This window comes from Scardinius erythrophthalmus (genome assembly GCF_964197995.2).
Source record: "Scardinius erythrophthalmus genome assembly, chromosome: 19".
Taxonomy (NCBI): domain Eukaryota; kingdom Metazoa; phylum Chordata; class Actinopteri; order Cypriniformes; family Leuciscidae; genus Scardinius; species Scardinius erythrophthalmus.
This window is the reverse complement of record NC_138239.1, coordinates 3,012,115-3,038,140: the sequence shown is the minus strand read 5'-3', so window position 1 is coordinate 3,038,140 and position 26,026 is coordinate 3,012,115. Positions and strand designations below refer to the sequence as shown.

The 26,026-nt window shown below is 41.5% G+C and overlaps 5 protein-coding genes across 7 annotated transcripts; all 5 read left to right on the top strand.

The window, feature by feature from the left end:
• The first annotated feature begins 879 nt into the window (after positions 1 to 879).
• LOC308680015 (zona pellucida sperm-binding protein 3-like) lies at positions 880 to 3,946 on the top strand. 2 transcript variants are annotated; one of them, XR_014028867.1, is made up of 9 exons: positions 880 to 1,527; positions 1,852 to 1,970; positions 2,048 to 2,151; positions 2,242 to 2,419; positions 2,513 to 2,630; positions 2,714 to 2,796; positions 2,874 to 2,959; positions 3,030 to 3,200; positions 3,307 to 3,791. XR_014028867.1 is itself a non-coding variant. In XM_081347898.1 (8 exons), the coding sequence occupies exons 1-8, from the start codon at positions 988 to 990 to the stop codon at positions 3,095 to 3,097; spliced, it is 1,296 nt and encodes a 431-aa protein (XP_081204024.1). In that variant the 5' UTR covers positions 880 to 987; the 3' UTR covers positions 3,098 to 3,946. The 2 variants fall into 2 exon arrangements, 1 of the variants encoding a protein (XP_081204024.1); XM_081347898.1 differs by having other exon boundaries at positions 3,030 to 3,946.
• A 2,911-nt stretch (positions 3,947 to 6,857) lies between these two features.
• On the top strand, positions 6,858 to 10,626 carry LOC308680010 (zona pellucida sperm-binding protein 3-like). Its single transcript, XM_081347891.1, has 8 exons — positions 6,858 to 7,515; positions 8,025 to 8,143; positions 8,221 to 8,324; positions 8,414 to 8,591; positions 8,736 to 8,853; positions 8,933 to 9,015; positions 9,094 to 9,185; positions 9,263 to 10,626. The coding sequence occupies exons 1-8, from the start codon at positions 6,970 to 6,972 to the stop codon at positions 9,331 to 9,333; spliced, it is 1,311 nt and encodes a 436-aa protein (XP_081204017.1). The 5' UTR covers positions 6,858 to 6,969; the 3' UTR covers positions 9,334 to 10,626.
• A 1,228-nt stretch (positions 10,627 to 11,854) lies between these two features.
• Positions 11,855 to 14,337, top strand: LOC308680017 (zona pellucida sperm-binding protein 3-like). The gene is made up of 8 exons (XM_081347900.1): positions 11,855 to 12,472; positions 12,792 to 12,910; positions 12,988 to 13,091; positions 13,178 to 13,355; positions 13,449 to 13,566; positions 13,650 to 13,732; positions 13,809 to 13,894; positions 13,976 to 14,337. Exons 1-8 carry the CDS (start codon positions 11,933 to 11,935, stop codon positions 14,041 to 14,043), a joined length of 1,296 nt encoding a protein of 431 aa, XP_081204026.1. The 5' UTR covers positions 11,855 to 11,932; the 3' UTR covers positions 14,044 to 14,337.
• Positions 14,338 to 17,315: 2,978 nt separating this feature from the next.
• Positions 17,316 to 19,796, top strand: LOC308680011 (zona pellucida sperm-binding protein 3-like). Of its 2 annotated transcripts, none has more exons than XM_081347892.1 (8): positions 17,316 to 17,973; positions 18,477 to 18,595; positions 18,673 to 18,776; positions 18,871 to 19,048; positions 19,188 to 19,305; positions 19,385 to 19,467; positions 19,546 to 19,637; positions 19,713 to 19,796. In XM_081347892.1, the coding sequence occupies exons 1-8, from the start codon at positions 17,428 to 17,430 to the stop codon at positions 19,781 to 19,783; spliced, it is 1,311 nt and encodes a 436-aa protein (XP_081204018.1). In that variant the 5' UTR covers positions 17,316 to 17,427; the 3' UTR covers positions 19,784 to 19,796. The 2 variants fall into 2 exon arrangements, with proteins under 2 accessions (XP_081204018.1, XP_081204019.1); XM_081347893.1 differs by having other exon boundaries at positions 17,317 to 17,973; positions 19,546 to 19,610.
• A 1,983-nt stretch (positions 19,797 to 21,779) lies between these two features.
• Positions 21,780 to 24,387, top strand: LOC308680014 (zona pellucida sperm-binding protein 3-like). The gene is made up of 8 exons (XM_081347897.1): positions 21,780 to 22,428; positions 22,754 to 22,872; positions 22,950 to 23,053; positions 23,154 to 23,331; positions 23,420 to 23,537; positions 23,621 to 23,703; positions 23,781 to 23,866; positions 23,942 to 24,387. Exons 1-8 carry the CDS (start codon positions 21,889 to 21,891, stop codon positions 24,010 to 24,012), a joined length of 1,299 nt encoding a protein of 432 aa, XP_081204023.1. The 5' UTR covers positions 21,780 to 21,888; the 3' UTR covers positions 24,013 to 24,387.
• Positions 24,388 to 26,026: the final 1,639 nt, after the last annotated feature.

The following is a 26,026-nucleotide window of genomic DNA, read 5'->3' as shown; positions in this document are numbered from 1 at the left end:
GCCACGGCCTAAGAAGATGCAGTAGTCCACCGCAGTGGCTAGTACATGTAAATAAGACAACATCTGTATTGCAGACCCCTATGTTGCAGTTGTTTTTGGCGTATGCTTACCAACGCAACGTAATTTCCATAGAAATCAATGCAGATATTTCAGAAAGTGAAAGAGCGGCATGGATACACAAATCAGATCTGAATTAGTTACAATACACAATGTGGACATCAATCATTTTAGTTCAGATTCCAATCGGTTACACAAATAATCAGATTTGGACTGACAGTGTGAACATAGCCAGAGTGTGTCTCTCTTATTTAACACACCTGATTCAGATCATCAACTCATTAGGCTAGAGCTCCAATAACTGAACTAAGGGCATGTTTACATGACAACATTGTACTTAAAATAAGAAAGGTTTTCCTTTGCATTTTTAAATGTTTTGGGTACAGACAACAATGTTGTCAAAATGATCGGGGTTCACAAGGATCTGTGAAAACGACTAAAAATGCTGTATTCTGCTGCCAGGCCAGTAGTTGGCAATGACACTTTGTAAAGAAACACTACACGCCTATAGACTGAACACGTAATATGCATGCGCATGACGTCACCGCTTTCATAAATTCATGTTTTTGTAGTTTAGACGGACACATTAATGTTATCGGTTTCAAATACTTGCACTTTGAAACCAGTTTTCAAAACTTTGAGTTTTAGGCCCCCCAAAACGCTGTTGTTTTTTAAATGAACAAAATGCATAAAAAGATTTAGTTGAAAATGGTGTCATGTAAATACCTCCCTTAATGTGTCAGATAAGAGAGACATACAGAATGTGAAGAGCGGTGGGTGCCCGAGATGCATAAACTCTACAGGTCCAGAGGCGAATAAAAGGTAATCAATTAAGGTAAAAGGGGTGGAACCACCTCAATTCAAAGGTGTACATAATGGCAAAGCCAAGTACTGGTGTGTGTTGTGGTGTTTGAGTCAAAGTTTGTTAGGATGGGGTTTCTGAAAGTTGTCTTGGTGATGGTTGTTGCATTTGATCTGCCTGATGTCTTGGGACGTTTAAGGTACAGTCATAGACCAAGAAGCATGGGGCCAAAATCAGATCCATCTTCCAGAAGTCCTGGCCTTTCTCCTCTAGGGCCCTGGAACCCTTTGCAAGTGGCTTCTCAGTATCAGAGTCCTTTGGGTCCCGACTTCAAAAGCTTTGCACAGGATCCTTTTGGCACTCAGGAGAAGCAGCTGTTGCAGGGTCCAGTGAAGCCTTTGGATTGGAGGTATCCCATTGTTCCTGAGGTGCAGCGCGAGTTGGCGGTGGACTTCCAGTTGAGGCAACCCGTGACTCCCAGCAGCGTAGCGGTTCAATGCGGCGAGAACCGGGTTCTTGTAGAGGTCCAGCAGGACTTTTTCAGCAATGGTCAGTTGATCCAGCCAACTGGTCTGTCTCTAGGTGGATGTCCTGTTGTTGGTCAGGATCCTGTGTCTAGAGTGCTCATCTTTGACTATGAATTACAGGACTGCAACAGTGTGCTGATGGTAAGAACTCATGAAACTTAATGATTATCTTGGTGTGGCAGAGGATAGCCAAAATCTTTCAAGGAAAGTCAGTTTATTTGGTCTTAGCTGCCCTGGCGTTGCAAATGACAACCAGGTACTATTTATTTCAATGTGGAAATCCTGATTTTTCAAACTACTTGCCTTTAAATAACCCTTCAAACCAACAACATTTTGATGCTCTTATTTAGGAGTCATTCCACTATTGCACTAAGCACTTTCCCATTCATAGCAATATGAGGGCACTGTCTTGGTATATGTGAAGTCTCTGGGATGACCCTCTTGGTCACCACAATCTTTTTCCAGATGAATGAGGATGAGCTTGTCTACACCTTCTCTCTTACCTACACCCCTGAGGCGCTTGCAGCTGCTCCGATTACCCGGTCCGAAGGTGCAATTGTTGGTGTTCAATGCCATTATCAAAGGTAAGTGATCTCTGTGACTTTCTGCACTTTCTTAAGTGACTGGGAGACCATTTAATGGGTACTTTCATGAACTGCAGGCTCCAAAATGTAAGCAGTGACACTTTGAGGCCAACATGGGTCCCTTATGCCTCAACCGAGGCTGGTGAAGAAGTCTTGCTGTTCTCCCTGAAGATCATGATGGGTTGGTACAGGTTGTTTGTCAATAAAATGCACCTTTACCCTTGCTATTGTGGCTGTGCATTTAAAAGAGAATATTTATTTACTTCTGTAGATGACTGGTCCTATCAGAGGCCTTCATACTCCTATTTCCTGGGTGATGTTATTAACATGGAGGCATCTGTGTATCAGTACAATCATGTGCCTCTGCGTGTGTTTGTGGACCGCTGTGTGGCCACTCAAGTACCTGATGTGAACTCTCTTCCAAGATATTCCTTCATTGAGAATTATGGGTAAGGTCATGGCCCTAGATGTGTAAGGTCTAGTTGCTTGATGCTCTACAGTTGACATTCATGAGTTACTCTATGTGATTGCTTTGTCATCAGGTGCTTTGTGGATGCCAAAACTACAGCGTCCAGCTCCCGCTTCATGCCTCGGTCTCAGGTTGACAAGATCCAGTTCCAGCTGGAGGCGTTTATGTTCCATGAGGGCAACAGTCCTTCTGTGTGTATTATGAATATCATGCGTTAATTTGGTTTCTCTTCTGGTCTGCTTTGGTTTTGTGACTTGTCTGTCATCCCTTGCAGATCTACATAACCTGTATTCTGAAGGCAACTATTGCTTCTGCACCCAGTGATGCTCAGCGCAAATCCTGTTCCTTTGCCAATGGGTACATTTATTTACTTATTTTTTTTTTTTGATGGACTTTGTTCATGTTGAAGGTTCCATGTCTTGTCATCTTTGCAGGTGGATTGCTGCTGATGGTAATGACCAAGTTTGTGGTTGCTGTGACTCAACATGTGGTCCTGAATTTGCTGCTTCTCCCTATGGAGGTTGGTAGCGTTTGCTCTTTCTAAGGTTGCTTTTTTTTCAAGTGCTCTAACTTGGATTTCTTCTCTCTAGGCATTCAGTGGGAAGGCAAGGCCTCACTTGGTCCTGTAATGGTTCAATGGCAAAAGGGAGGTTCTTAATAAAACTGACAAACCAATCCTTGCTTGTTTCTGACTGGCATTTTGCTTCAAGTCCCATACCATACAACCATAGGGTTCCAGAAGTTTAGAAATTTCTCCATAGGTAATCTTAAATTGAGCATTTTAAATGCAGCTACTGTAAGCTCCAAGGTTAATTGGTATATGCTTTTGAAGCCATCAGTTTACATTAGATGTTTTTCGTTTAACAGCAGAATTTCCTGATGAAAAACCTCATGATGCTTTTAAGAATTTGGCGAGTAAATGATTCCAAAACCGCTCTGCAGGGAACACCTTGTACCATGAAGCACTGCTGATGTAATGGAGTTGGTCTCCCTATTGTATTCCTGTGCTTTCAAAGTTTGTATATGAATGGTGTGGTGCTTAATAGTTCATAATAAACTTTATCTGACATTTGATCACTAAGCCCTAGAGGTTATACAAAACTAAACACACCCTCTCTCTCTGGGATCTGTATTTATGAATCTCTAGTCTATCATTTGAACTCCGGTTCTTAGATTACAGTACGTTTCTGTCATGGACAAACTTTTTTGTAAGGTTGTGATTGTGAATGAAGATAATGTAAAATCCTCTAGTGACTTTCCAGGCTGTTCTCATTTGCTAATGCAGTTGTTTTTAGTCCTGAGCTGTGTCCAAAATCAAGTACTTCCCTATTATGTAGTATGTGGAAATGCATAATGCCAAAATATGTCTGACTAGGTAGTATTAGAAAAACAGAAGGTGAAAAGTCCACGAATTACCTATTACTTCTGTGAAAATTCTGAAGTGTGCTTTCAATGGACACTTCACTCTCCCATGAGGCCATATGGGAGAGGATTTATGAATACCAGTAAAGTGACGCAACTGGTGCTGGTAGGTCACAAGACCATTACATGGAAGATGTAGTATGGTCCGAATTTCATTCATACTATAGAGAGGATTTTTTTAATGGTCGCAAAGTAAATTTGAATGTAGTACCTATTCAGACAGTACGTGATTTCAGAAGCTGATTTTCGAGCGCTTGCGCATAACTTCAGTTTTCACAAATTCGAGTTTGTTTAAATAGAGAAAATTATGGTATTGTTTTCAAAAACTTGCACTATGAAACCCATTTTTAAATGTTTGCGTTTTTTAGGCCTCCAGAACTCTGTGATGTAAATAAATGGCCAAAATGCATAAAACGTTGTCTGTTTTTAGTTGAAAATGGTGTCATGTAAATGTCCGCTCAATGGCTGCATCTGAAATCACATACTCTTGAGTTGGTATTTATTTTGAATTAGTAATGATTTCACAACCTCTAAAAAGTATGTTCTGTGTAGTATGATTGTGTAGTATGAATAGCCGCTTTCCGACCAAGTAGTTCTAGGAACTGTCCACTTCTAAACAGTTCTAAGAACTACTCTCCCCCAAACTCGGTTTTGCTGTTTGCGTTCGCACTGGCCAAGTGGCCATAGGAACTGGTAGGAGGGGTAAGGGAGGGACGCAAGCACGGTAATTTTTATTTTGACGGCGAGACGGACCTTTATTTTGGCGGCGCTGAGACGCCAGAGCAAACAATGCTCGCATTCTCTGTGTTTATTAGTTAGCGATCTGTCTAACAGTACTGTTTAATATCTTATTAGATAGAACTGTTATAGAAAGTAGACAGTATATGAAAAAAGGTTATTAGCCTACATAATCATGTTTGGCTTGGTCCCCTCAAAGTTGCGTTGGATTTTCTCTTCAGCATTTAAGGTTTAGAGACCCATCTATTAATGTTTTCCATGTTTGTATAGTTAGTTTATGGAGTAAATATAAAGGCTATAATCTGTGTGTTTACATTCTAGCTGTTTTAAAAATGGCGGGTGCTGGTGTTCCGCGTGCGTTCGGTCATCAGCGAACACTAACGTCACGGATAGTTCCTATAGTAGCCATATCAGCAGCCATATCACCCTGTAGCCCAAGACTGGTTGCCCACTGAAGCTAAGCAGGGCTGAGCCTGGTTAGTACCTGGATGGGAGACCTCCTGAGAAAAACCAGGTTGCTGCTGGAAGAGGTGTTAGTGAGGCCAGAAGGGGGTGCTCACCCTGTGGTCTGTGTGGGTCCTAATGCCCCAGTGTAGTGATGGGGACACTATACTGTCAAAGAGCACCGTCCTTCGGATGAGACGTAAAACCGAGGTCCTGACTCTCTGTGGTCATTAAAAATCCCATGGCATTTCTCGTAAAGAGTAGGGGTGTAACCCCGGTGTCCTGGCCACATTCCACACATTGGCCCTTACCAATCATGGCCTCCTAATAATCCCCTTACATTGAATTGGCTCTATCACTCTCTCTCCTCTCTCCACCTATAGCTGGTGTGTGGTGAGCGCACTGGCGCCGTTGTTCTGTGGCTGCCGTCGCATCATCCAAGTGGATGCTGCACACTGGTGGTGGTTGAGGAGAGACCCCTGATATGATTGTAAAGCGCTTTGGGTGTACAGTAGTACATATGAAAGCGCTATATAAATGACTCATTCTATTCTATTCTATTCTATAGTGCTGGTTTAGACCCTACTCTGAAGTAGGACCTAAATTAGTTCCTACAAATGGAGTTCCTAGAACTAAAATCGTTCCTAGTTCCTGCGGTGCGAACACGCCGACATCCGGGTACTTTAGCCAATAGTTCTAGGAACTGTGAAAAGGTTCCTCCGGTCGGAAAGCGGCTAATGAAATCCATAGCCTATATAATACATCCACCATATTATCATTGTCATGTGACCTTCCAGCATCAGTTGTCGCTTTACTGCCATTCACAAATCCTCTCCCGAGGCCTCATGGGATAGTAAAGTGTCCATCGTATGAATACTTTCGAATCTAGCCGGTAGTAGTAGATCATCCAGGTACTTTTTGCCTACTCTTTTATGAGTTCTGTAAATTCGAACATACTTCTTTTGTCATATACTGTTTTTCGCCAACTATATAGTTATTGCGATTTCGAATACAGCCCTTTTATAAAATAAGAGAGACTGACCCTGTGTCTCAATGTCCATACTATCCATCCTAAACAGTATGTGAGATTAAAATAAGTGTGTCCCAAAACATATATAGTATGTTGAAAAAAGTATGCCAGAAGTCCCCAGATGGTCTACTATTTCTGGTCGATTTTCTAAGTGTGGATCTGTGCCCACTATAACGGCTAATATTGCCCACAACCCATTGCGCTTTGGAGGAGGATTCAGTTCAGAAATACAAACACAAGTTAAAAGTGATCAGAAAACTACAAAACATGGAGGATGTGCGCGACCGTTTAGATAAAGGGGTTTGGGTGACCAATTATCAACATTTAAGCAGATTAAAATAGTTATTTAAGGTTGTCCGTGTTATATTTAATCTGCAACAACAATGTGAACTTTTATAAAGATCTGTTAGGCCATTAACTTTTAATGCATCATTGTGCATTAATATGATGAGAGCCTCTGCATGAAAGACCCGCGACTGGCAGATCAACGTGTTTCTGCATTTCTCTCTGATACAATAGGAAACTAAATTAAATGTGGAGGATTTTATCTTAGACAAGATGAATTACAGGTCAGTTTACGTGACAGGATACTTGTAACCAAACGATTGAGAGCAATTGTTAAAAACGTTTCTGTTATACACTCAAAAGTATGTACTTTTTTTCACAAAAATAGTACATACTGTTAGGGCATAGTATAAGTAGGCGAATTAAGACACAGCAAGACAAAATGTGAAGAGCGGTGGGTCCCCAAAATGCATAAACTCTACAGGTCCAGAGGAGAATCAAGGATAATCAATTAAGGTAAAAGAGGTGGAGCCACCTTAACTCAAAGCTGTAAAAAATGGCAAAGCCAAGCATTGGTGTGTGTTGTGGTGTTTGAGTCAAAGTTTTTTAGTATGGGGTTCTTGAAAGGTGTGTTCATGGTGGTTTTGGTAGTTGCATTTGATCTGCCTGATGTCTCGGGAAGTTTGAGGTATAGTCATAGTCCAAGAAGCATGGGGCCAAAATCAGATCCAGCTTCCAGAAGTCCTGGCCTTTCTCCTCTAGGGTCCTGGAACCCTTTGCAAGTGGCTTCTCAGTATCAGAGTCCTTTGGGTCCTGACTTCAAAAGCTTTGCACAGGATCCTTTTGGCACTCAGGAGAAGCAGCTGTTGCAGGGTCCAGTGAAGCCTTTGGATTGGAGGTATCCCACTGTTCCTGAGGTGCAGCGTGAGTTGGCGGGGAACTTCCCGATGAGGCAACCCGTGACTCCCAGCAGCGTAGCGGTTCAATGCGGCGAGAACCGGGTTCTTGTAGAGGTCCAGCAGGACTTTTTCAGCAATGGTCAGTTGATCCAGCCAACTGGTCTGTCTCTAGGTGGGTGTCCTGTTGTTGGTCAGGATCCTGCGTCTAGAGTGCTCATCTTTGAGTATGAATTACAGGACTGCAACAGTGTGCTGATGGTAAGAACTCATAAATCTTAATGGGTTATATTGGTGTGGCAGAAGAGAGCCAAAATCTTTCAAGGAAAGTTAGTTAACTTGGTTGTCACTTGCAATGCCAGGGCAGCTAAGACCAAGTACTATTTATTTAAATTGTTAAATCCTGAATTTTCAAGCTACTTGCCTTTTAAATAACCCTTCAAGAGTTAGCTATGGATTCAGGTAAACTATCCAACAACTGGTATGAAAGGAGCTAAAACAGAAATCTTGGGCCGTAAGTGTTAAAGCTAGTTTTTACCCAAGAACAGCCAATGTGCATGTCTCCAAAACATTGACTATCTCTGGCAACACTGGAGCTTCTGAACGCAGCTGTAGTGATGTGGAGACTTGATTAATTGGTGATTTGCTCTTCAGGAATTCTACCATATTACACAGTGCACCTTCTCCCATTCATAGCAATATGAGGGCACTGTCTTGGTATATGTGAAGTCTCTGGGATGACCCTCTTGGTAACCACAATCTTTTTCCAGATGAATGAGGATGAGCTTGTCTACACCTTCTCTCTTACCTACACCCCTGAGGCGCTTGCAGGTACTCCGATTACCCGGTCCGAAGGTGCAATTGTTGGTGTTCAATGCCATTATCAAAGGTAAGTGATCTCTGTGACTTTCTGCACTTTCTCGTGCAACTGGGAGACCATTTAATGGGTACTTTCATAAACTGTAGGCTTCAGAATAGTAGCAGTGATGCCTTGAGGCCAGCATGGGTCCCTTATGCATCAACTGAGGCTGGTGGAGAAGTCTTGCTCTTCTCCCTGAAGATCATGATGGGTTTGTACAGGTTTTCTTTCAATAAAATTAACATTTACCCTTGCTGTTGTGGTTGTGCTTAAGTTTTTTTTTTTTTTTTTTTTTTGTAGATGATTGGTCCTATCAAAGGCCTTCATACTCCTATTTCCTGGGTGGCGTTATTAACATCGAGGCATCTGTGAAGCAGTACAATCATGTGCCTCTGCGTGTGTTTGTGGACCGCTGTGTGGCCACTCAAGTACCTGATGTGAACTCTCTTCCAAGATATTCCTTCATTGAGAATTATGGGTAAGGTCATGGCCCTTGATGTGGTAGGACTGTTTAAGTTGCTTTTTGTAACCATAGTCATGGGTAAGGTCTAGTTGCATGATGCTCTACAGTTGACATTCATGAGACTTTTTTTTTTTTTTTTTTTTTTTTTTTTTTTGTCAGGTGCTTTGTGGATGCCAAAACTACAGCTTCCAGCTCCCGCTTCATGCCTCGGTCTCAGGTTGACAAGATCCAGTTCCAGCTGGAGGCGTTTATGTTCCGGGAGGGCAACAGTCCTTCTGTATGTACTATGACTATGAGTTATTCTGACTTCTCCTCCATCTGCTTTGGTTTTGTGACTTGTCTGTCATCCCTTGCAGATCTACATAACATGTATTCTGAAGGCAACTATTGCTTCTGCACCCAGTGATGCTCAGCGCAAATCCTGTTCCTTTGCCAATGGGTACATGGGTTTTTTTGGGGGGTTTATTCAAGTTGACTTTTCTGATGTTGGAGGTTTCATGTCTTTGTCTTTTTGCAGGTGGTCTGCTGCTGATGGAAATGACCAAGTTTGTGACTGCTGTGACTCAACATGTGGTCCTGATGGTGAATTTGCTGCTTCTCCTTATGGAGGTTTGTGAAGTTGTGTTTTTTTTTTTTTTTTTTTTTTTTTTTAAAAGGTGCTCTAACTTGGCTTTTCTTCTCTCTAGGCATTCAGTGGGAAGGCAAGGCCTCACTTGGTCCTGTAATGGTTCAAGGGCAAAAGGGAGGTTCTCAATAAAACTGGCAAACCAATCTATGCTTGCATCTGACTTCTCATGTCTGGTTTAACATTTTAAGTTGGAAGTGCCTCATTCTGCCAATGTGGTGAAACAGTCCTATTGTACATTTTGTAAGTCCCATATGGCCTGCAACCCTTTGGTTGCATTGTTATATGGGACTTGCAAAGGTTTTTCTCCATAAGTAATTAAAAAAGGCTGCTAGTGTAAGACCAAGTTAATTGATATACTTTTTGAAGTCATCAGTTTGTTACTTTGTTTAACTGTAAATTTCCTGGTGAAAATAATTACCCATGATGTGATGCTCTTAAGAATTCCAAATAATTCCAAAAGCGCTCTGCAAGGAACACCTTGTCTCTTTAAGCACTGCAGATGCAATGAAGTTGGTCTCCCTATAATATTCCTGTGCTCTCAGTGTTTGTGCATATTGTGACACTTAATTGTTTGTAATCAGTTTCCACTGAACTTTAATCATATTAAGCTGTAGTGGTTATACAAAACTGAACTTTTATTTCTGACCTGTATTTTTTAGTGTACATGAAACTAGTCTATCATTTGTTTGCACTCATGTGCTCGTTAGTTGACGAGTTATCTTTGACTAGCTGTCAGTTTCTTGATTGTAAAATTGTGAATGAATGTAGATATTTTAAAGCCCTCTAGTGACTTTCTAGAACTCTCATTTGCTAATGCAGTGGCTTTTCAGTCCTGGTCCAAGGGATCCACTCATCTGCACATCTTAGCTATTTTAAGACTGTCAGTCCTAATCTTAATAGAATAAAAATTAGCAAGTGTGAATATACAAATCTTTTTTTTTTTTTTTCAAGCTTCATTTCATTGTTTAAAATCTGATTTGAATAACATTTCTGTAAATCAGTTTAAATCTGACTGCTCTGATTAGATTTCATGTGATTTATGCAACTTTCTCATGCCACACAATGTAAACATCAGATGCTGTATTTAGAAACATGCTGAAAGTCCCTGTAGAAACAAGATTGTTGTAAAGTGCTCAATGAGCAGAAAATGACAACATAATGAAGACCTGGTTTGAGACCAGTGGTGATGACAGCATGGAATAAAGCTGTTCATACCAGCCTCCTATGATTCTGCCATGGCCTAAGAAGATGCAGTAGTCCACCGCAGTGGCTAGTAGCCTACATGTTGTAAATAAGACAACATCTGTATTGCAGACCCCTATGTTGCAGTTGTTGTTTTTGGCGTATGCTTACCAATGCAATTTAATTTCCATAGAAATCAATGCAGATATTTCAGAAAGTGAAAGAGCGGCATGGATACACAAATCAGATCTGAATTAGTTTCAATGCACAATATGGACATCAATCATTTTAGTTCAGATTCCAATCGGTTACACAAATAATCAGATTTGGACTGACAGTGTGAACATAGCCAGAGTGTGTCTCTCTTATTTAACACACCTGATTCAGATCATCAACTCATTAGGCTAGAACTCCAATAACTGAACTAAGGGCATGTTTACATGACAACATTGTACTTAAAATAAGAAAGGTTTTCCTTTGCATTTTTAAATGTTTTGGGTACAGACAACAATGTTGTCAAAATGATCCTGGTTCACAAGGATCTTTGAAAGCGACTAAAAATGCTGTATTCTGCTGCCAGGCCAGTAGTTGGCAATGACACTTTGTAAAGAATCACTACACGCCTATAGACTGAACACGTAATACGCATGCGCATGACGTCACCGCTTTCATAAATTCATGTTTTTGTAGTTTAGACGGACACAATAATGTTATCGGCTTCAAATACTTGCACTTTGAAACCAGTTTTCAAAACTTTGAGTTTTAGGCCCCCAAAACGCTGTTGTTGTGTAAATGAACAAAATGCATAAAAAGATTTAGTTGAAAATGGTGTCATGTAAATACCTCCCTTACCCCTCATTTACACTGCACAAGTGTGCGGTGCATTACGTCTGCGACAAGGTTTTATTCCGTCCTCCAAGCCGTGCCAACTCACACCAGGAGCATTTCAGAAGCGGAGCGACTGGATGCGCGAAACCACGTGATTTGCCTGTCCGACGTGTTTTTCTTGATTTTTGGGTTTCTACCATACAGTCTATGGTTTCTACCAAGGATATTGGTGTGTAATACGTTTGGGAGTTTGCACAGGGTGTTTATTTTGAATTTGACAATGTTTTCTTTTACTTTTATTTTGTATTTCCGGTGCGACTTGGACGCGCGTCCGTCAAAAATAGACTAGGCGCCTATATTTAGCGAAGCGGCGCGGAGAGCCGCTTCTGGGGAAGCTTCTGAAACGCGCCGCGTCGCGGCCGGTGTAAACACAAGCATTGACTAGAATGGGTGCGATCAGCTCCGGTAGCCGTGTCGCAGACGTAATGCGCCACAGACGTGTGCGGTGTAAATGAGGGGTTAATGTGTCAGATAAGAGAGACATACAGAATGTGAAGAGCGGTGGGTGCCCGAGATGCATAAACTCTACAGGTCCAGAGGCGAATAAAAGGTAATCAATTAAGGTAAAAGGGGTGGAACCACCTTAATTCAAAGGTGTACATAATGGCAAAGCCAAGTATCGGTGTGTGTTGTGGTGTTTGAGTCAAAGTTTGTTAGGATGGGGTTTCTGAAAGTTGTCTTGGTGATGGTTGTTGCATTTGATCTGCCTGATGTCTTGGGAAGTTTGAGGTATAGTCATAGTCCAAGAAGCATGGGGCCAAAATCAGATCCATCTTCCAGAAGTCCTGGCCTTTCTCCTCTAGGGCCCTGGAACCCTTTGCAAGTGGCTTCTCAGTATCAGAGTCCTTTGGGTCCCGACTTCAAAAGCTTTGCACAGGATCCTTTTGGCACTCAGGAGAAGCAGCTGTTGCAGGGTCCAGTGAAGCCTTTGGATTGGAGGTATCCCATTGTTCCCGAGGTGCAACGCGAGTTGGCAGTGGACTTCCAGTTGAGGCAACCCGTGACTCCCAGCAGCGTAGCGGTTCAATGCCGCGAGAACCGGGTTCTTGTAGAGGTCCAGCAGGACTTCTTCAGCAATGGTCAATTGATCCAGCCAACTGGTCTGTCTCTAGGTGGATGTCCTGTTGTTGGTCAGGATCCTGAGTCCAGAGTGCTCATCTTTGAGTATGAATTACAGGACTGCAACAGTGTGCTGATGGTAAGAACTCATGAAACTTAATGGGTTATCTTGGTGTGGCAGAGGATAGCAAATCTTTCAAGGAAAGTCAGTTTATTTGGTCTTAGCTGCCCTGGCATTGCAAATGACAACCAGGTACTATTTGAATGTGGAAATCCTGAGTTTTCAAACTACTTGCCTTTAAATAACCCTTCAAACCAACAACATTTTGATGCTCTTATTTAGGAGTCATTCCACTATTGCACCGAGCACTTTCCCATTCGTAGCTATATGAGGGCACTGTCTTGTTATTTGTGAAGTCTCTGGGATGACCCTCTTGGTAACCACAATCCTTTTCCAGATGAATGAGGATGAGCTTGTCTACACCTTCTCTCTTACCTACACCCCTGAGGCGCTTGCCGCTGCTCCAATTACCCGTTCCGAAGGTGCAATTGTTGGTGTTCAATGCCATTATCAAAGGTAAGTGATCTCTGTGACTTTCTGCACTTTCTCAAGTGACTGGGAGACCATTTAATGGGTACTTTCATGAACTGCAGGCTTCAAAATGTAAGCAGTGACACCTTGAGGCCAACATGGGTCCCTTATGCCTCAACCGAGGCTGGTGAAGAAGTCTTGCTGTTCTCCCTGAAGATCATGATGGGTTGGTACAGGTTGTTTGTCAATAAAATGCACCTTTACCCTTGCTATTGTGGCTGTGCATTTAAGAGTATTTATTTACTTCTGTAGATGACTGGTCCTATCAGAGGCCTTCATACTCCTATTTCCTGGGTGATGTTATTAACATCGAGGCATCTGTGTATCAGTACAATCATGTGCCTCTGCGTGTGTTTGTGGACAGCTGTGTGGCCACTCAAGTACCTGATGTGAACTCTCTTCCAAGATATTCCTTCATTGAGAATTATGGGTAAGGTCATGGCCCTAGATGTGTAAGGTCTAGTTGCTTGATGCTCTACAGTTGACATTCATGAGTTACTCTATGTGATTGCTTTGTCATCAGGTGCTTTGTGGATGCCAAAACTACAGCGTCCAGCTCCCGCTTCATGCCTCGGTCTCAGGTTGACAAGATCCAGTTCCAGCTGGAGGCGTTTATGTTCCATGAGGGCAACAGTCCTTCTGTGTGTATTATGAATATCATGCGTTAATTTGGTTTCTCTTCTGGTCTGCTTTGGTTTTGTGACTTGTCTGTCATCCCTTGCAGATCTACATAACCTGTATTCTGAAGGCAACTATTGCTTCTGCACCCAGTGATGCTCAGCGCAAATCCTGTTCCTTTGCCAATGGGTACATTTATTTACTTTTTTTTTTTTTTTTGATGGACTGTTCATGTTGAAGGTTCAATGTCTTGTCTTCTTTGCAGGTGGTCTGCTGCTGATGGCAATGACCAAGTTTGTGGTTGCTGTGACTCAACATGTGGTCCTGATTTTCCTGCTTCTCCCTATGGAGGTTGGTAGCGTTTGCTCTTTCTAAGGTTGCTTTTTTTTTTTTTTTTTTTCAAGTGCTCTAACTTGGATTTCTTCTCTCTAGGCATTCAGTGGGAAGGCAAGGCCTCACTTGGTCCTGTAATGGTTCAATGGCAAAAGGGAGGTTCTTAATAAAACTGACAAACCAATCCTTGCTTGTTTCTGACTTGTCATTTTGCTTCAAGTCCCATACCATACAACCATAGGGTTCCAGAAGTTTAGAAATTTCTCCATAGGTAATCTTAAACTGAGGATTTTAAATGCAGCTACTGTTAGCTCCAAGGTTAATTGGTATATGCTTTTGAAGCCATCAGTTTACATTACATGTTTTTCGTTTAACAGCAGAATTTCCTGATGAAAAACCTCATGATGCTCTTAAGAATTTGGCGAGTAAATGATTCCAAAACCGCTCTGCAGGGAACACCTTGTACCATGAAGCACTGCTGATTTAGCCAGCAGCCATGTCACCCTGTAGCCCAAGACTGGTTGCCCACTGAAGCTAAGCAGGGCTGAGCCTGGTTAGTACCTGGATGGGAGACCTCCTGAGAAAACCAGGTTGCTGCTGGAAGAGGTGTTAGTGAGGCCAGAAGGGGGTGCTCCCCCTGTGGTCTGTGTGGGTCCTAATGCCCCAGTGTAGTGATGGGGACACTATACTGTCAAAGAGCACCGTCCTTCGGATGAGACGTAAAACCGAGGTCCTGACTCTCTGTGGTCATTAAAAATCCCAGGATGTCTTTCGAAAGAGTAGGGGTGTAACCCCGGCATCATGGCCAAATTTGCCCATTGGCCTCTGTCCATCATGGCCTACTAATCATCCCCATATACTGATTGGCTTTATCACTGTCTCCTCTCCACCAGTAAGCTGGTGTGTGGTGGGCGTTCTGGCGCAATATGGCTGCCGTCGCATCATCCAGGTGGATGCTGCACATTGGTGGTGGTTGAGGAGATTCCCCCTTCAATGTAAAGCGCTTTGAGTGCCGAGAAAAGCGCTATATAAATGTAATGAATTAATGTAATGGAGTTGGTCTCGCTATTGTATTCCTGTGCTCTCAAAGTTTGTATATGAATGGTGTGGTGCTTAATAGTTTATAATAAACTTTATCTGACATTTGATCACTAAGCCCTAGAGGTTATACAAACCTAACCACACCCTCTCTCTCTGGGATCTGTATTTATGAATCTCTAGTCTATCATTTGAACTCCGGTTCTTAGATTACAGTACGTTTCTGTCATGGACAAACTTTTTTGTAAGGTTGTGAATGAAGATAATGTAAAATCTTCTAGTGACTTTCCAGGCTGTTCTCGTTTGCTAATGCAGTTGTTTTTAGTCCTGAGCTGTGTCCAAAATCAAGTACTTCCCTATTATGTAGTATGTGGAAATGCATAATGCCAAAATATGTCTGAATAGGTAGTATTAGAAAAACAGAAGGTGAAAAGTCCACGAATTACCTATTCTGTGAAAATTCTGAAGTGTGCATTCAATGGACACTTCACTCTCTCATGAGGCCATATGGGAGAGGATTTATGAATACCAGTAAAGTGACGCAACTGGTGCTGGTAGGTCACAAGACCATTACATGGAAGATGTAGTATGGTCTGAATTTCATTCATACTATATAGAGTATTTTTTTTTTTTTAATGGTCGTAAAGTAAATTCGAATGTAGTACCTATTCAGACAGTACGTGATTTCAGAAGCTGATTTTCGAGCGTAAGGGGTAAGGGAGGGACGCAAGCACGGTAATTTTTATTTTGACGGCGAGACGGACCTTTATTTTGGCGGCGCTGAGATGCCAGAGCAAACAATGCTCGCATTCTAAGTGTTTATTTGTTAGCGATCTGTCTAACAGTACTGTTTAATATCTTATTAGATAGAACTGTTATAGAAAGTAGACAGTATATGAAAAAAGGTTATTAGCCTACATAATCATGTTTGGCTTGGTCCCCTCAAAGTTGCGTTGGATTTTCTCTTCAGCATTTAAGGTTTAGAGACCCATCTATTAATGTTTTCCATGTTTGTATAGTTAGTTTATGGAGTAAATATAAAGGCTATAATCTGTGTGTTTACATTCTAGCTGTTTTAAAAATGGCGGGTGCTGGTGTTCCGCGTGCGTTCGGTCATCAGCGAACACTAACGTCACGGATAGTTCCTATAGTGCTGGTTTAGACCCAACTCTGAAGTAGGACCTAAATTAGTTCCTACAAATGGAGTTCCTAGAACTAAAATCGTTCCTAGTTCCTGCGGTGCGAACACGCCGACATCCGGGTACTTTAGCCAATAGTTCTAGGAACTGTGAAAAGGTTCCTCCGGTCGGAAAGCGGCTAATGAAATCCATAGCCTATATAATACATCCACCAAATTATCATTGTCATGTGACCTTCCAGCATCAGTTGTCGCTTTACTGCCATTCACAAATCCTCTCCTGAAGCCTCATGGGATAGTAAATTGTCCATCATATGAATACTTTCGAGTCTAGCCGGAAGTAGTAGATCATCCGGGTACTTTTTGCCTACTCTTTTATGAGTTCTGTAAATTCGAACATGCTTCTTTTGTCATATACTGTTTTTCGCCAACTATATAGTAGGGAAGTATGCGATTTCAGATACAGCCCTTTTATAAAATAAGAGAGACTGACCCTGTGTCTCAATGTCCATACTATCCATCCTAAACAGTATGTGAGATTAAAATAAGTGTGTCCCAAAACATATATAGTATGTTGAAAAAAGTATGCCAGAAGTCCCCAGATGGTCTACTATTTCTGGTCGATTTTCTAAGTGTGGATCTGTGCTCACTATAACGGCTAATATTGCCCACAACCCATTGCACTTTGGAGGAGGATTCAGTTCAGAAATACAAACACGAGTTAAAAGTGATCAGAAAACTACAAAACATGGAGGATGTGCGCGACCGTTTAGATAAAGGGGTTTGGGTGACCAATTATCAACATTTAAGCAGATTAAAATAGTTATTTAAGGTTGTCCGTGTTATTTAATCTGTAACAACAATGTGAACTTTTATAAAGATCTGTTAGGCCATTAACTTTTAATGCATCATTGTGCATTAATATGAGGAGAGCCTCTGCATGAAAGACCCGCGACTGGCAGATCAACGTGTTTCTGCATTTCTCTCTGATACAATAGGAAACTAAATTAAATGTGGAGGATTTTATCTTAGACAAGATGAATTACAGGTCAGTTTACGTGACAGGATACTTGTAACCAAACGATTTAGAGCGATTGTTAAAAACGTTTCTGTTATACACTCAAAAGTATGTACTTTTTTTCACAAAAATAGTACATACTGTTAGGGCATAGTATAAGTAGGCGAATTAAGACGCAGCAAGACAAAATGTGAAGAGCGGTGGGTCCCCAAGATGCATAAACTCTACAGGTCCAGAGGAGAATCAAGGATAATCAATTAAGGTAAAAGAGGTGGAGCCACCTTAACTCAAAGCTGTAAAAAATGGCAAAGCCAAGCATTGGTGTGTGTTGTGGTGTTTGAGTCAAAGTTTTTTAGTATGGGGTTCTTGAAAGGTGTGTTCGTGGTGGTTTTGGTAGTTGCATTTGATCTGCCTGATGTCTCGGGAAGTTTGAGGTATAGTCATAGTCCAAGAAGCATGGGGCCAAAATCAGATCCAGCTTCCAGAGGTCCTGGCCTTTCTCCTCTAGGGCCCTGGAACCCTTTGCAAGTGGCTTCTCAGTATCAGAGTCCTTTGGGTCCTGACTTCAAAAGCTTTGCACAGGATCCTTTTGGCACTCAGGAGAAGCAGCTGTTGCAGGGTCCAGTGAAGCCTTTGGATTGGAGGTATCCCACTGTTCCTGAGGTGCAGCGTGAGTTGCCGGGGAACTTCCCGATGAGGCAACCCGTGACTCCCAGCAGCGTAGCGGTTCAATGCGGCGAGAACCGGGTTCTTGTAGAGGTCCAGCAGGACTTTTTCAGCAATGGTCAGTTGATCCAGCCAACTGGTCTGTCTCTAGGTGGATGTCCTGTTGTTGGTCAGGATCCTGCGTCTAGAGTGCTCATCTTTGAGTATGAATTACAGGACTGCAACAGTGTGCTGATGGTAAGAACTCCTTAATGGGTTATATTGGTGTGGCAGAAGAGAGCCAAAATCTTTCAAGGAAAGTTAGTTAACTTGGTTGTCACTTGCAATGCCAGGGCAGCTAAGACCAAGTACTATTTATTTAAATTGTTAAATCCTGAATTTTCAAGCTACTTGCCTTTTAAATAACCCTTCAAGAGTTAGCTATGGATTCAGGTAAACTATCCAACAACTGGTATGAAAGGAGCTAAAACAGAAATCTTGGGCCGTAAGTGTTAAAGCTAGTTTTTACCCAGGAACAGCCAATGTGCATGTCTCCAAAACATTGACAATCTCTGGCAACACTGGAGCTTCTGAGGGCAGCTGTAGTGATGTGGAGACTTGATTAATTGGTGATTTGCTCTTCAGGAATTCTACCATATTACACAGTGCACCTTCTCCCATTCATAGCATTATGAGGGCACTGTCTTGGTATATGTGAAGTCTCTGGGATGACCCTCTTGGTAACCACAATCTTTTTCCAGATGAATGAGGATGAGCTTGTCTACACCTTCTCTCTTACCTACACCCCTGAGGCGCTTGCAGGTACTCCGATTACCCGTTCCGAAGGTGCAATTGTTGGTGTTCAATGCCATTATCAAAGGTAAGTGATCTCTGTGACTTTCTGCACTTTCTCGTGCAACTGGGAGACCATTTAATGGGTACTTTCATAAACTGTAGGCTTCAGAATAGTAGCAGTGATGCCTTGAGGCCAGCATGGGTTCCTTATGCATCAACTGAGGCTGGTGGAGAAGTCTTGCTCTTCTCCCTGAAGATCATGATGGGTTGGTACAGGTTTTCTTTCAATAAAATTAACATTTACCCTTGCTATTGTGGTTGTGCTTAAGTTTGGGTTTTTTTTTGTTGTTTTTTTTGTAGATGATTGGTCCTATCAAAGGCCTTCATACTCCTATTTCCTGGGTGGCGTTATTAACATCGAGGCATCTGTGAAGCAGTACAATCATGTGCCTCTGCGTGTGTTTGTGGACCGCTGTGTGGCCACTCAAGTACCTGATGTGAACTCTCTTCCAAGATATTCCTTCATTGAGAATTATGGGTAAGGTCATGGCCCTTGATGTGGTAGGACTGTTTAAGTTGCTTTTTGTAACCATAGTCATGGGTAAGGTCTAGTTGCATGATGCTCTACAGTTGACATTCATGAGTTGCCTTTTTTTTTTTTTTTTTTTTTTCGTCAGGTGCTTTGTGGATGCCAAAACTACAGCTTCCAGCTCCCACTTCATGCCTCGGTCTCAGGTTGACAAGATCCAGTTCCAGCTGGAGGCGTTTATGTTCCGGGAGGGCAACAGTCCTTCTGTATGTACTATGAATATGAGTTATTCTGACTTCTCCTCCATCTGCTTTGGTTTTGTGACTTGTCTGTCATCCCTTGCAGATCTACATAACCTGTATTCTGAAGGCAACTATTGCTTCTGCACCCAGTGATGCTCAGCGCAAATCCTGTTCCTTTGCCAATGGGTACATGGGTTTTTTTGGGGGGTTTATTCAAGTTGACTTTTCTGATGTTGGAGGTTTCATGTCTTTGTCTTTTTGCAGGTGGTCTGCTGCTGATGGAAATGACCAAGTTTGTGACTGCTGTGACTCAACATGTGGTCCTGATGGTGAATTTGCTGCTTCTCCTTATGGAGGTTTGTGAAGTTGTGTTTTTTGTGTGTATTGTTGTTTTTTTTAAGGTGCTCTAACTTGGCTTTTCTTCTCTCTAGGCATTCAGTGGGAAGGCAAGGCCTCACTTGGTCCTGTAATGGTTCAAGGGCAAAAGGGAGGTTCTCAATAAACTGGCAAACCAATCCATGCTTGCATCTGACTTCTCATTTCACATCATGTCTGGTTTAACATTTTAAATTGGAAGTGCCTCATTCTGCCAATGTGGTGAAACAGTCCTATTGTACATTTAAGTCCCATATGGCCTGCAACCCTTTGGCTGCATTGTTATATGGGACTTGCAAAGGTTTTTCTCCATAAGGAATTAAAAAAAGGCTGCTAGTGTAAGACCAAAGTTAATTGATATACTTTTTGAAGTCATCAGTTTGTTACTTTGTTTAACTGTAAATTTCCTGGTGAAAATAATTACCCATGATGCTCTTAAGAATTCCAAATAATTCCAAAAGCGCTCTGCAAGGAACACCTTGTCTCTTTAAGCACTGCAGATGCAATGAAGTTGGTCTCCCTATAATATTCCTGTGCTCTCAGTGTTTGTGCATATTGTGACACTTAATTGTTTGTAATCAGTTTCCACTGAAGTTTAATCATATTAAGCTGTAGTGGTTATACAAAACTGAACTATTTTATTTCTGACCTGTATTTTTAGTGTACATGAAACTAGTCTATCATTTGTTTGCACTCATGTGCTCGTTAGTTGACGAGTTATCTTTGACTAGCTGTCAGTTTCTTGATTGTAAAATTGTGAATGAATGTAGATATTTTAAAGCCCTCTAGTGACTTTCTAGAACTCTCATTTGCTAATGCAGTGGCTTTTCAGTCCTGGTCCAAGGGATCCACTCATCTGCACATCTTTGCTATTTTAAGACTGTCAGTCCTAATCTTAATAGAATAAAAATTAGCAAGTGTGAATATACAAATCTTTTTTTTTTTTTCAAGCTTCATTTCATTGTTTAAAATCTGATTTGAATAACATTTCTGTAAATCAGTTTAAATCTGACTGCTATGATTGGGGTTCATGTGATTTATGCAACTTTCTCATGCCACACAAAATGTAAACATCAGATGCTGTATTAAGAAACATGCTGAAACTCCCTGTAGAAACAAGATTGTTGTAAAGTGCTCAATGAGCAGAAAATGACAACATAATGAAGACATGGTTTGAGACCAGTGGCGATGACAGCATGGAATAAAGCTGTTCATACCAGCCTCCTATGATTCTGCCACGGCCTAAGAAGATACAGTAGTCCACCGCAGTGGCTAGTAGCCTACATGTTGTAAATAAGACAACATCTGTATTGCAGACCCCTATGTTGCAGTTGTTGTTTTTGGCGTATATGCTTACCAACGCAACGTAATTTCCATAGAAGTCAATGCAGATATTTCAGAAAGTGAAAGAGCGGCATGGATACACAAATCAGATCTGAATTAGTTGCAATACACAATGTGGACATCAATCATTTTAGTTCAGATTCCAATCGGTTACACAAATAATCAGATTTGGACTGACAGTGTGAACATAGCCAAAGTGTGTCTCTCTTATTTAACACACCTGATTCAGATCATCAACTCATTAGGCTAGAACTCCAATAACTGAACTAAGGGCATGTTTACATGACAACATTGTACTTAAAATAAGAAAGGTTTTCCTTTGCATTTTTAAATGTTTTGGGTACAGACAACAATGTTGTCAAAAGGATCCTGGTTCACAAGGATCTGTGAAAACGACTACAAATGCTGTATTCTGCTGCCAGGCCAGTAGTTGGCAATGACACTTTGTAAAGAAACACTACACGCCTATAGACTGAACACGTAATACGCATGCGCATGACATCACCGCTTTCATAAATTCATGTTTTTGTAGTTTAGACGGACACAATAATGTTATCGGCTTCAAATACTTGCACTTTGAAACCAGTTTTCAAAACTTTGAGTTGTAGGCCCCCAAAACGCTGTTGTTGTGTAAATGAACAAAATGCATAAAAAGATTTAGTTGAAAATGGTGTCATGTAAATACCTCCCTTAATGTGTCAGATAAGAGAGACATACAGAATGTGAAGAGCGGTGGGTGCCCGAGATGCATAAACTCTACAGGTCCAGAGGCGAATAAAGGTAATCAATTAAGGTAAAAGGGGTGGAACCACCTCAATTCAAAGGTGTACATAATGGCAAAGCCAAGTACTGGTGTGTGTTGTGGTGTTTGAGTCAAAGTTTGTTAGGATGGGGTTTCTGAAAGTTGTCTTGGTGATGGTTGTTGCATTTGATCTGCCTGATGTCTGGGGAAGTTTAAGGTACAGTCATAGACCAAGAAGCATGGGGCCAAAATCAGATCCAGCTTCCAGAAGTCCTGGCCTTTCTCCTCTAGGGCCCTGGAACCCTTTGCAAGTGGCTTCTCAGTATCAGAGTCCTTTGGGTCCCGACTTCAAAAGCTTTGCACAGGATCCTTTTGGCACTCAGGAGAAGCAGCTGTTGCAGGGTCCAGTGAAGCCTTTGGATTGGAGGTATCCCGTTGTTCCCGAGGTGCAGCGCGAGTTGGCGGTGGACTTCCAGTTGATGCAACCCGTGACTCCCAGCAGCGTAGCGGTTCAATGCGGCGAGAACCGGGTTCTTGTAGAGGTCCAGCAGGACTTTTTCAGCAATGGTCAATTGATCCAGCCAACTGGTCTGTCTCTAGGTGGATGTCCTGTTGTTGGTCAGGATCCTGCGTCTAGAGTGCTCATCTTTGAGTATGAATTACAGGACTGCAACAGTGTGCTGATGGTAAGAACTCATTAAACTTAATTGGTTATCTTGGTGTGGCAGAGGATAGCCAAAATCTTTCAAGGAAAGTCAGTTTATTTGGTCTTAGCTGCCCTGGCATTGCAAATGACAACCAGGTACTATTTATTTGAATGTGGAAATCCTGAGTTTTCAAACTACTTGCCTTTAAATAACCCTTCAAACCAACAACATTTTGATGCTCTTATTTAGGAGTCATTCCACTATTGCACCGAGCACTTTCCCATTTGTAGCTATATGAGGGCACTGTCTTGGTATATGTGAAGTTTCTGGGATGACCCTCTTGGTAACCACAATCTTTTTCCAGATGAATGAGGATGAGCTTGTCTACACCTTCTCTCTTACCTACACCCCTGAGGCGCTTGCAGCTGCTCCGATTACCCGGTCCGAAGGTGCAATTGTTGGTGTTCAATGCCATTATCAAAGGTAAGTGATCTCTGTGACTTTCTGCACTTTCTCAAGTGACTGGGAGACCATTTAATGGGTACTTTCATGAGCCGCAGGCTTCAAAATGTAAGCAGTGACACCTTGAGGCCAACATGGGTCCCTTATGCCTCAACCGAGGCTGGTGAAGAAGTCTTGCTCTTCTCCCTGAAGATCATGATGGGTTGGTACAGGTTGTTTGACAAACTGCACCTTTACCCTTGCTATTGTGGCTGTGCATTTAAAAAAAATATATATATATTTTTTTTTTTTTACTTGTGTAGATGATTGGTCCTATCAGAGGCCTTCGTACTCCTATTTCCTGGGTGATGTTATTAACATCGAGGCATCTGTGTATCAGTACAATCATGTGCCTCTGCGTGTGTTTGTGGACCGCTGTGTGGCCACTCAAGTACCTGATGTGAACTCCCTTCCAAGATATTCTTTCATTGAGAATCATGGGTAAGGTCATGGCCATAGATGTGTAAGGTCTAGTTGCTTGATGCTCTACAGTTGACATTCATGAGTTACTCCTTGCGTTTGTCATCAGGTGCTTTGTGGATGCCAAAACTACAGCGTCCAGCTCCCGCTTCATGCCTCGGTCTCAGGTTGACAAGATCCAGTTCCAGCTGGAGGCGTTTATGTTCCATGAGGGCAACAGTCCTTCTGTATGTATTATAAATATCATGTGTTAATTTGGTTTCTCTTCTGGTCTGCTTTGGTTTTGTGACTTGTCTGTCATCCCTTGCAGATCTACATAACCTGTATTCTGAAGGCAACTATTGCTTCTGCACCCAGTGATGCTCAGCGCAAATCCTGTTCCTTTGCCAATGGGTACTTTATTTACTTTTTTTTTTTTTTTTTTTGATGGACTGTTCATGTTGAAGGTTCCATGTCTTGTCTTTTTGCAGGTGGATTGCTGCTGATGGTAATGACCAACTCTGTGGTTGCTGTGACTCAACATGTGGTCCTGAATTTGCTGCTTCTCCCTATGGAGGTTGGTAGTGTTTGCTCTTTCTAAGGTTGCCCCCCCCCCCCCCCAAGTGCTCTAACTTGGCTTTCTTCTCTCTAGGCATTCAGTGGGAAGGCAAGGCCTCACTTGGTCCTGTAATGGTTCAATGGCAAAAGGGAGGTTCTCAATAAAACTGACAAACCAATCCTTGCTTGTTTCTGACTTGTCATTTTGCTTCAAGTCCCATATACCATACAACCATAGGGCTCCAGAAGTTTATAAACTTCTCCATAGGTAATCTTAAACTGAGCATTTTAAATGCAGCTACTGTAAGCTCCAAGGTTATTTGGTATATGCTTTTGAAGCCATCAGTTTACATTACATGTTTTTCATTTAACAGCAGAATTTCCTGATGAAAAACCTCATGATGCTTTTAAGAATTTGGCAAGTAAATGATTCCAAAACCGCTCTGCAGGGAACACCTTGTACCATGAAGCACTGCTGATGTAATGGAGTTGGTCTCCCTATTGTATTCCTGTGCTCTCAAAGTTTGTATATGAATATTGTTTAATAGTTTATAAAACTTTATCTGACGTTTGATCACTAAGCCCTAGAGGTTATACAAATCTAAACACACCCTCTCTGTCTGGGATTTGTATTTATGAATCTCTAGTCTATCATTTGAACTCCGGTTCTTAGATTACAGTAAGTTTCTGTCATGGACAAACTTGTTTGTAAATTTGTGAATGAAGATAATGTAAAATCTTCTAGTGACTTTCCAGGCTGTTCTCGTTTGCTAATGCAGTGGTTTTTAGTCCTGAGCTGTGTCCAAAATCAAGTACTTCCCTATTATGTACAGTAGATTGTGGAAATGCATTATGCCAAAATATGTCTGAATAGGTAGTATTTGAAAAACAGTAGGTGAAAAGTCCACGAATTACCTATTACTTCTGTGAAAATTCTGAAGTGTGCATTCAATGGAGACTTCACTCTCCCATGAGGCCATATGGGAGAGGATTTATGAATACCAGTAAAGTGACGCAACTGGTGCTGATAGGTCACAAGACCATTACATGGAAGATGTAGTATGGGTCTGAATTTCATTCATACTATAGAGGGTTATTTTTTTTCTTAATGGTCGCAAAGTAAATTCGAATGTAGTACCTATTCAGACCGTATGTGATTTCGAAAGCTGATTTTCGAGCGCTTATGCATAACTTCAGTTTTCACAAATTTCAGTTTTTGTTTAAACAAAATTATGGTATTGTTTTCAAAAACTTGCACTATGAAACCCGTTTTAAAATGTTTGCGTTTTTAGGCCTCTAAACCTCTGTGATGTAAATAAATGGCCAAAATGCATAAAACGTTGTCTGTTTTTAGTTGAAAATGGTGTCATGTAAATGTCCGCTCAATGGCTGCATCCGAAATCACATACTCTTGAGTAGGTATTTATTTTGAATTAGTAATGATTTCACAACCTCTAAAAAGTATGTTCTGTGTAGTATGAATGAAATCCATAGCCTATATAATACATCCACCATGTTATCATTGTCATGTGACCTTCCAGCATCAGTTGTCGCTTTACTGCCATTCACAAATCCTCTCCTGAGGCCTCATGGGATAGTAAATTGTCCATCGTATGAATACTTTCGAATCTAGCCGGTAGTAGATCATCCAGGTACTTTTTGCCTACTCTTTTATGAGTTCTGTAAATTCGAACATACTACTTTTGTAATATACTGTTTTTCGCCAACTATATAGTAGGGAAATATGCGATTTCGGATACAGCCCTTTTATAAAATAAGACAGACTGACCCTGTGTCTCAATGTCCATACTATCCATCCTAAACAGTATGTGAGATTAAAATAAGTGTGTCCCAAAACATATATAGTATGTTGAAAAAAGCATGCCAGAAGTCCCCAGATGGTCTACTATTTCTGGTCGATTTTCTAAGTGTGGATCTGTGCTCACTATAACGGCTAATATTGCCCACAACCCATTGCGCTTTGGAGGAGGATTCAGTTCAGAAATACAAACATGAGTTAAAAGTGATCAGAAAACTACAAAACATGGAGGATGTGCGCGACCGTTGGTTAAGTTGAGAGGTTTAGATAAAGGGGTTTGGGTGACCAATAATCAACATTTAAGCAGATTAAAATAGTTATTTAAGGTTGTCCGTGTTATATTTAATCTGCAACAACAAT

What these genes read in the sequence shown, in the direction of transcription:
- LOC308680017 (XM_081347900.1), top strand. Translation starts at nt 11,933, where the DNA reads ATGGGGTTTCTGAAAGTTGTCTTGGTGATGGTTGTTGCATTTGATCTG. An exon ending in GTTCAATGCCATTATCAAAG is followed by an intron (nt 12,911 to 12,987) that starts GTAAGTGATCTC and finishes CATGAACTGCAG; the next exon opens with GCTTCAAAATGTAAGCAGTG. An exon ending in ATGAGGGCAACAGTCCTTCT is followed by an intron (nt 13,567 to 13,649) that starts GTGTGTATTATG and finishes CATCCCTTGCAG; the next exon opens with ATCTACATAACCTGTATTCT.
- LOC308680011 (XM_081347892.1), top strand. Translation starts at nt 17,428, where the DNA reads ATGGGGTTCTTGAAAGGTGTGTTCGTGGTGGTTTTGGTAGTTGCATTT. An exon ending in GTTCAATGCCATTATCAAAG is followed by an intron (nt 18,596 to 18,672) that starts GTAAGTGATCTC and finishes CATAAACTGTAG; the next exon opens with GCTTCAGAATAGTAGCAGTG. An exon ending in TGCTGCTTCTCCTTATGGAG is followed by an intron (nt 19,638 to 19,712) that starts GTTTGTGAAGTT and finishes TCTTCTCTCTAG; the next exon opens with GCATTCAGTGGGAAGGCAAG.
- LOC308680015 (XM_081347898.1), top strand. Translation starts at nt 988, where the DNA reads ATGGGGTTTCTGAAAGTTGTCTTGGTGATGGTTGTTGCATTTGATCTG. An exon ending in TCCTTCATTGAGAATTATGG is followed by an intron (nt 2,420 to 2,512) that starts GTAAGGTCATGG and finishes CTTTGTCATCAG; the next exon opens with GTGCTTTGTGGATGCCAAAA. An exon ending in TCCTGTTCCTTTGCCAATGG is followed by an intron (nt 2,797 to 2,873) that starts GTACATTTATTT and finishes TCATCTTTGCAG; the next exon opens with GTGGATTGCTGCTGATGGTA.
- LOC308680014 (XM_081347897.1), top strand. Translation starts at nt 21,889, where the DNA reads ATGGGGTTTCTGAAAGTTGTCTTGGTGATGGTTGTTGCATTTGATCTG. An exon ending in ACTGCAACAGTGTGCTGATG is followed by an intron (nt 22,429 to 22,753) that starts GTAAGAACTCAT and finishes ATCTTTTTCCAG; the next exon opens with ATGAATGAGGATGAGCTTGT. An exon ending in CTCCCTGAAGATCATGATGG is followed by an intron (nt 23,054 to 23,153) that starts GTTGGTACAGGT and finishes TTACTTGTGTAG; the next exon opens with ATGATTGGTCCTATCAGAGG.
- LOC308680010 (XM_081347891.1), top strand. Translation starts at nt 6,970, where the DNA reads ATGGGGTTCTTGAAAGGTGTGTTCATGGTGGTTTTGGTAGTTGCATTT. An exon ending in ACTGCAACAGTGTGCTGATG is followed by an intron (nt 7,516 to 8,024) that starts GTAAGAACTCAT and finishes ATCTTTTTCCAG; the next exon opens with ATGAATGAGGATGAGCTTGT. An exon ending in TCCTTCATTGAGAATTATGG is followed by an intron (nt 8,592 to 8,735) that starts GTAAGGTCATGG and finishes TTTTTTTGTCAG; the next exon opens with GTGCTTTGTGGATGCCAAAA.